The 7,302-nt window shown below is 49.5% G+C and overlaps 1 protein-coding gene across 2 annotated transcripts; it reads right to left on the bottom strand.

Annotated features, from left to right (window-relative positions):
- Positions 1 to 2,210: 2,210 nt before the first annotated feature.
- Positions 2,211 to 5,942, bottom strand: Sp5 (Sp5 transcription factor). Of its 2 annotated transcripts, none has more exons than XM_008855236.3 (2): positions 5,397 to 5,942; positions 2,211 to 4,711 (listed from the first exon to the last, which is right to left on the bottom strand). In XM_008855236.3, exons 1-2 carry the CDS (start codon positions 5,445 to 5,447, stop codon positions 3,566 to 3,568), a joined length of 1,197 nt encoding a protein of 398 aa, XP_008853458.1. In that variant the 5' UTR covers positions 5,448 to 5,942; the 3' UTR covers positions 2,211 to 3,565. The 2 variants fall into 2 exon arrangements, with proteins under 2 accessions (XP_008853458.1, XP_029413135.1); XM_029557275.1 differs by lacking the exon at positions 5,397 to 5,942 and adding an exon at positions 5,256 to 5,383.
- Positions 5,943 to 7,302: the final 1,360 nt, after the last annotated feature.

Genomic DNA, 7,302 nt, shown 5'->3' with positions numbered 1-7,302 from the left:
CTACAGTAGTGTTCTATGGAATTTTCTCAGCAGAACTAAAATTAACAGAACACACCTAAGATTCTAATTAAACTGATTATTTTAAAGCCTACAGTATTCGAACAGAACACAGCACCACCAATCTGGGTAAAACCTGTCCTTTTTAAGAGTGTCATTGAAACAAGAAGCATGCTTAGCAAGATTAATTTTTTAATTGGCATGTCTTGTTTGACTGAATTAAGGCAGAATATTTTAAAACAATGTATACAATATATTTGTGAGAGTTTAGGAAATCTGGAAAAGATTAACATGAAGGTTAATAACACTGTTGTATTTTCTTTGGCAAATTTACTTTCATTATCAGAATCATTAAAAATGAGTGATCAGCTATGGGAATATTTTTGCAATTTTCCCTTGAGAAAAGCAGAAAACTATGTTATTAGTAAATCCAGATATACAAAATTCTAAATTAGCTCATTTATACATTACTCAATTTCTGTTTCCAAGTTCTTGACTCAAATTGTTCATTCATCAATTCATTGTACAATTTAAAATATCACTAATTTAGAATTTAAGATAAACTCTTATCTGTTCTGTCCAAAACAGCTTAAAAATAGTCTAGAGAGATTTGAGGCAATCATTAATGTATCAAATTCAGGTTTAAAATAATTGTGTGCTATAGTCTTTAAGTAAAACCTTGATAAACATTGGCGGATTAAACTATCCTTTTGGTGTTGGCAAACTCCAATTCAAAATAAAATTTATACATTTAGTAACTTATTTCTGAACTTTCCATTTGAATGTCATTAAATTTTCTACTATAAAAGATGCATTTAATTTGTGCTTAAGTTATACACATTACTTTTGCATACTGTATTCTAAAATAACTTTCAGTGTCCTAAAAATGGTTGTACAATCTTACTGAAAAAAGCATACAATAATTCAAGTTTCATAGCTTGTAAGTTTGAATACATTTCTGCATTGTTTTTCTGAGTATCTAGTGGCCTTTTTTATCAGTATACATATGAAATGCCTTCCAACACTTGGATCATTATTATTTTGGCTCCCAGATTTTTATGTGAATACTGGCATTAATTTTTTTCTAAAGTAACTGAAAGGTGCAGTGATACAATGTACAGCAATTATCTAGTGCATCATGTTAAAGACTATTTTTAAAATTAAATACAATCCTAAGAAAGTTAATTTTGTCATCAAATGACTTTGCTTTGTTTTAAAATTTTATATGCTTTATTTTGGAAAATTCCACATATCTGATTCTGATTTTTTTCTTAACTACGAAGTTGTAAGAATGTTTTCAATAGCCCATCTGTTTAATTTTAAATCTCACACATTTTACCCATTTTTCCTCTGAACAAAAAACTTTATTTTCCCTGCATCTGTTTGAACACTAAATGATTACATCTATCAGTAATCAAAGCATTGTTTCAAAATTGCCACTTAAAAAAAAAATCAAAGCTATCCTTTTCTCACATGACACAATCACTTCAAATTTCCTACAACCAAAGCTCTTCATCTTCCCACTCCTGAGCAAGTATTCTTCTTTCCCCATCACCTGTAAGAAACCTTTCCTGACTCTGGAGTTAATTCCTTGGCAAGGCTCAAGTATGAGAGTTACCAGTGGAAGTTTCTGTAACTCTTCTTTTAACCCATATAAGGTGTACTCAATCTAAATCAAGATCAGATTGCTATTGATTAACTACAGTTGATTCAGACTGAATATCCTGATGTGTGTTAATGTCTATCCACTGTATCACTATTGCTTTCAAAACTGCCACACCCTTGAACTTTCGCTGTTCTTCCAAAGTGAAGATCCAAATTGCATTCTGATTTGTCATTAAATGGTTCAAAAGTCTCTAAAGAGAATACATAACTCAAAGGCGTATTTCCCCAAAGAGTCTTACATACATTTGCTGTCTTGTCCCACATTATACAGTAAAAGACTATTTTTTAGGATTATAAAAGTTACTGTCTTCTCAGTTATGTTGGTGTTTGTGTTTTACTTCAAACAAGTTTCAAGAATCCGTATAGCTTTTAAAAATTTACCCTTTAGTTTGACCTCAAACAAAAGGTTGTAGGCAAGCTTGTAGGTATGAAATATTATATGTACACACATATATGCATACTTCTATCATGATAAATTTATTTACTGCAATTTGGCATTCATAACACTTAGTTTAAAAAGGTAACAAAATTTAAATCACATCGTGCTTTTTTTTTCAGGATCTAAATGAAAAGGTTTAACTGATCATCGAGGTTTAAGTTTCGGGTTTGAATACTCAAATATTACAAAACACCAAGAAGTTGAAACACCTGAAAAAAGTCCTGTAAACATTAAATGTTAGAGAAAGGCGAGACGTCTATTTTTTTGTTTTGTTTTGTCTTGTCTTTTTTTTAAATAAAAGGGCTGTTTCCATATCTCCAGGCTATCGGTGCTCCTGGTTCCTCCCTGAGAAAATCTACTCCAATAATTTTCTTTAAAAAAAAAAAAAAAATCCAAGCTACAAGATGAATTAAACCTCCTGGTGGTTAAGGTGAAAACAAGACTTGTTAAGATTAACAAACGTCTATGGCCAGGCTGACACACCCGGAAGTGATCTTGATTTTCAACCAAGACTACCTAAGAGCTGCCAATTTGGGTTTAACTCTCTAAAATCTCACTTGGAGCGGGCTCTGAGGACAAAGCCCTTCCCCTTGACCTGTCTTGAGAGTACAACAAATGTGAAGCACAGGGAATTTGCCTTCTTTGTGCAACAGACATGCAGGCCCATGGTGAAGTCTTAAGTAACATGGAAAGAAGCCCAAGCTGGAACTGGGAGAGCTTGCGCTCACCTCTTTAATCAGAACACTGACTGCTCAACCCCTACCCATGCATACAGGTCACTTGCCCAGAACTTGACAAACCAAAGACGCCTGTAACACAAGAATCATCAGATCCCTGGCAAAACCTGATGGCTCTGTGAAGACTCCAGGAAGAAGGAAAGATCAGATGAGACCAACTCTACCGGGTCTTCCTGAGGTGACCCTGAAATTAACGTATTTATTTTCACGCTGCAACTGCTGATCGCTTTACAGAGACATACCATGCTGTAGCTCTGCGTGGAGCTGAGGACAACAGAAATACTTATTAATGTTATAATTATAATTACTCTTGAACAAAGCTATTTTTAAATAACCTGTACAAAGCCCAAAACCGGGCCTAGCGAAAACCGGAGTCCTGTTTTAAATCTTCCAAGGTCCTGCGTTCGTTCAGCGCCTACTCCTACAAGCAAGATCAGCCAGGGTGGAATCGCAGAACTGTAGGTCCACCAGGCAGGTGGTGGCCTTGGCTGGGACTTTGGAACCATTCTGGTTGGGGTAACCTGGGGCTCTCCACCGCGACCCAGTTCCCAGCTTTGTCTCCCCTACCCCTCCCTCTGTTTTAGGGCCGGGCAGCCTGGCTTCACTTTGAAATAGGACATAGGAAGTTCGTCTATCAAGTTTCCTGCCTGCCAGCTGCCTCGGTGGCAGGTTCCCCGGCCATCCGCTGAGGTGCTGGGAAGGTCTTAGGCGCGAGTGCCGGGTGCGCTCATAGGTCCCGTGGGTTCTCCCGCTTAACTCCGGCCTCAGCCACTTTGAGCTTCTTATTTTGGTGTGTTTTGACGTGCTTGGCGAGGTGGTCGCTGCGCATGAAGCGCTTGCCACACTCGGGACAGGCGAAGCGCTTCTCGCCCGTGTGAGTCCGCAGGTGCCGCTGCAGCTCGTCCGAGCGCGTGAAACTCTTGCCGCAGAAGAGCCAGTTGCACACGAAGGGCCGCTCGCCCGTGTGCCAGCGCAGGTGCGCCTTCAGATGCGACGTCTTGCCATACACCTTGCCGCAGCCGGGCACGTGGCACACGTGTTGCTTCTTCTTGCCCGGCTCCGCCTCAGGGGCGCCGCCCGCCGCCTGGCAGTTGGGGCAGCGGCAGCGGCGGCACCTCCTGGCCGTGGCCGCCAGGGGGGCCTTGGTCTGCAGCAGCGCGGCGATCTGACTCTGGTACTGTGCAAAGTCCGACGGGCCCAATACCAGGCCGCGTTGCAGTGCAGCGGCAGCTGCTGCAGCAGCGGCCGCGGAGGCGGGGAAGCGGGGAACATGGGGGCCCCCGGCACAGGAGCTGGAGAGGCTGGACCCCGGAACCCCGGAACCCCCTGGCGCGGCGCCTGACTGCGGGATGCTCCACCAGGGGAGGTCGTCTGGGGCCGGGGTCGGGGAGAGTTGGCGGCAGGTGGGCGGTGGAGGCGGAGGTGGTGGCGGGGACAGCAGGTTGGAGTAGCCCGGGGGCAGAGCGGCCTGCGCGGCGTAGGGCACGTAGGCGGGCGCGCAGCTGGCGGGCAGAGCCGCCATGCTCGAGGGCAACATCTTGACAGGCGAGAACTCGTAGGGATACGAGGGATCCGCTGGGGGCGTGAGCGGGAGCTCGTGCGCAGCCCCGAAGGACGGCTGCAGGTGTGCTTTCTGCGGCGTCAGACCCAGGCTGGGGTGCGGAGGTGGCAGTGCGCCGGGCGAGTGCGCGGGCATGTCGGCTGTCCACGGGTGGAAAAGCCTGGAGGGCGATCCCAGCGCTGGGTCGTAGGGCACCTGCAGGAAGTCCGGCGCCGCCGCCGCGCCCGGCTGGCCGATGCGGCTACAGGTGGCGGCCAGCAGTGCCAGGGGCGAGTGTTTGCCCAGATCCGGGGAGGCGCTGGGGGTGCGGTCCTGCATGGGCGGCGGCGAGAGAGGGCGGAGAAGACACAAAAGGTTAGCACTCTCAGCGCCAACTCGGGGCAGGCCCGCCGCCCCCACACCCGCTATTATACCTCCACCCCTCCTCCGCCCCGCCATCCCTCCCCTGCCACCGCACCCCACGCACGCACCCACGGGTCCTGGGAAACTTTTAGTGCCTGCGCTACCTGGACGCCCGACGCTCGATTGCTTCCTGCTAAACTACTTGGTTGGAAGAGACGCCATCCAGCCTTTAAGGGCTGCGCAAAAGAGGCAAAGGGACCAAAAGGTTCGCACCGGACGCTTCGGTCCGGAAGAGCCTGGGAACACCCACAGCTTGGCAGCGGGGCGGCCCGGCCTCTCATCTTTTAAGCTCTCTCTTTTCATCCCAGCCCTAGCTTTCCTTCTTGATCTGCCCCAGGCTGAAGCCAGCAGGAGGGCCCAGCGGGGTGACCCAGGCCCAGATTTCAGCCACTCCCGCACCTCCGAACCCTCCCCCCTCCAAATCCATGCATCCTTGCCCAAAAGCCACACACACCGTTTAGGTGTGAAGTTGGTGTGGGCGCGCCTAGATCTGACTTGAGTTCACCCGCTACAGACAGAAGGTGTTCGGGGGACAGACCCCGACGCGGCCCTTCCCACCGTCCTTCGTCCCCGCCCCTCTCCAGCCCATCCTGACCTGGAGGAAGGCCTGTAGAGAGTCGTTCCGGAGCACCGCCACAGCGGCCATGGCTACAGCTCGTAGGCCGCTCGTCGCTGAGCGGGACTCTGCCACCGAGGCATGGACACCCGAAGGCGAGGACGAACGGCCGCCCAGCGTGCCTCCAGGTCCTTCCCGCCCGCGCCCCGCTCGCTCGCCCCGCGCGCGGTCTGAGCGCTTCAGGATCACCTCCAAGAATTTGATAAGGGCTTTGCTGGGCCGCCAGCCAGTCAGAGGAAAGATTTATGGCTTTGAAGTTTGCCGCTACCCAATCATCAAAGAATAGCGGCTCTTTCAGAAGCGAAAGCAAATCCTTTGAATCCACAAGGCTCCTATGGTGTGTTTGTTGGTCTGGATAAAAGAACTGATTATTAGGGGGGATGGGAAGGGAGGAGATAAAGGCGGGACAATTAATGAAGTAATCACTATGTGGGAAATGTATATACACAAATAATTGGATTTTCCTGATCAAAGGGCGCCTTGCCGCCTGGAGACTCGCGCTTGGGTTGCTCAAGACACTCAATGTCCCCGCCCCCACTTGCAATTAAAGATTTGCACCAAGGCAGCGCCCAAAGTGACAAAGTGTCTTTGTTATCTGTAGAAAAAAAATCTGCCTTCAGCTTTCAGGCCCGGTACTTTGAGACCGGGATGAGGGTAACTTCCCTGTACTTACTCCACACACGCCCAATGCGGACCAGAGCGAGCTCCGGGGGCGCGGCGTGGGACCTACCGCACCCGCTGGGCCGCGTGTCTGTCCTGCGCCCCTCCCGCCCGCTGGCGGAGCCACTGGCAGGGCTGTGACCCCAGGCGGGGCCAGGCGGCCTCCCAGGGCGGCAGTGGGTGGCGCACACGCTCTAGGGCTGCCCGCCCCGACGAGCGACGAGCGGGGAGCAGGGGACGCGGGGGAAGTGGAGACTCCAGCCAAAGACCTGCAAGTTCTCCTCAGGCTACATACAACTTTTTGCAGAGTGAATGTAGGGAAAAAACACACGCGCCGCTTACTCCAGAACCGAGCTTGGCAGGATTCCAGGACAACCTGGAACATACACTCGACGGGGCTGACCCCCTGCGGACTGTACTTCCAGGGCAAGCAGTCCTGTACATGGAGTAGGGCTGCGCAGGTGTGCTATTTGTTAGGCCTGATCTGGAGTCCCCAACGTCGCTGGTACCCTTTGTACGCATCACCAGGTGCGTGCTGTCACAAGCCGGACAGCTAATCTGGAAAAGTAAGACAAGGGAGGTAACATCCCCGACCCCTAGTGGTTCTACAAACCACAAATCAGGGAGGACATCCCTAAAGGGGAAAGAAACGCCTATGCAAACTCTTGTTTCTGTCATCCTTGGAAAGAAACTAGTTTATCATCCGGCGCAGAGAGCGCTTTGTCGCAGGCACAGAAGTCTTCTCCAGATTATGTCCCTCTCAAAATTTTTTTGGTCGTAGACGCCTGACGGGCAGGGTCAGTCGGCTGCCCGCCTTCCTCCGGCCGGGACGCTGGCATCTGATCCCCTAATAGTTCCTGGAGCCAAAAGAGAATCACTGGAGGGCCCCATGAGGTCCTCACCACATTGGGGGTCTTGAGGGCCAGGCTTGCCTCAGACGTGGGGCAGCGTGGCTTAGGTGGCTGCATAACGAAGTGGGCAGCTTGAGTTAGAAGTAGCCTGGTTCCCACCCGGGCCTCTCAGCCTACCAGATCTTCAATCTTTGAGGTCGTCAGTCCCCGTCCTCCCCCCATCCCCCCAAAGCCCTGAACCAGCTCAGCTCGCACCCAGAGTTTCTGTGCGTCAGGGGACCATGGTGCGAGCAGGACTATTGTTCCAGGGCGGGGTGACCCAGCTCCCAAATTAACGCAAGAGGATAGTCTATCTCCAGCGGCTTCCGAGCCTG

The sequence above is a fragment of the Nannospalax galili genome, unplaced genomic scaffold (assembly GCF_000622305.1).
Source record: "Nannospalax galili isolate Female #2095 unplaced genomic scaffold, S.galili_v1.0 scaffold346, whole genome shotgun sequence".
Lineage (NCBI taxonomy): Eukaryota > Metazoa > Chordata > Mammalia > Rodentia > Spalacidae > Nannospalax > Nannospalax galili.
Note: the sequence above shows the minus strand (reverse complement) of the source record. Positions and strands in the feature narration are given on the sequence as shown.

Coding starts and splice junctions, on each gene's coding strand:
- Sp5 (XM_008855236.3), bottom strand. CDS start 5,447: ATGGCCGCTGTGGCGGTGCTCCGGAACGACTCTCTACAGGCCTTCCTC. Junction 4,712..5,396: donor CTCTACAGGCCTTCCTCCAG/GTCAGGATGGGC, acceptor CCGCCCATGCAG/GACCGCACCCCCAGCGCCTC.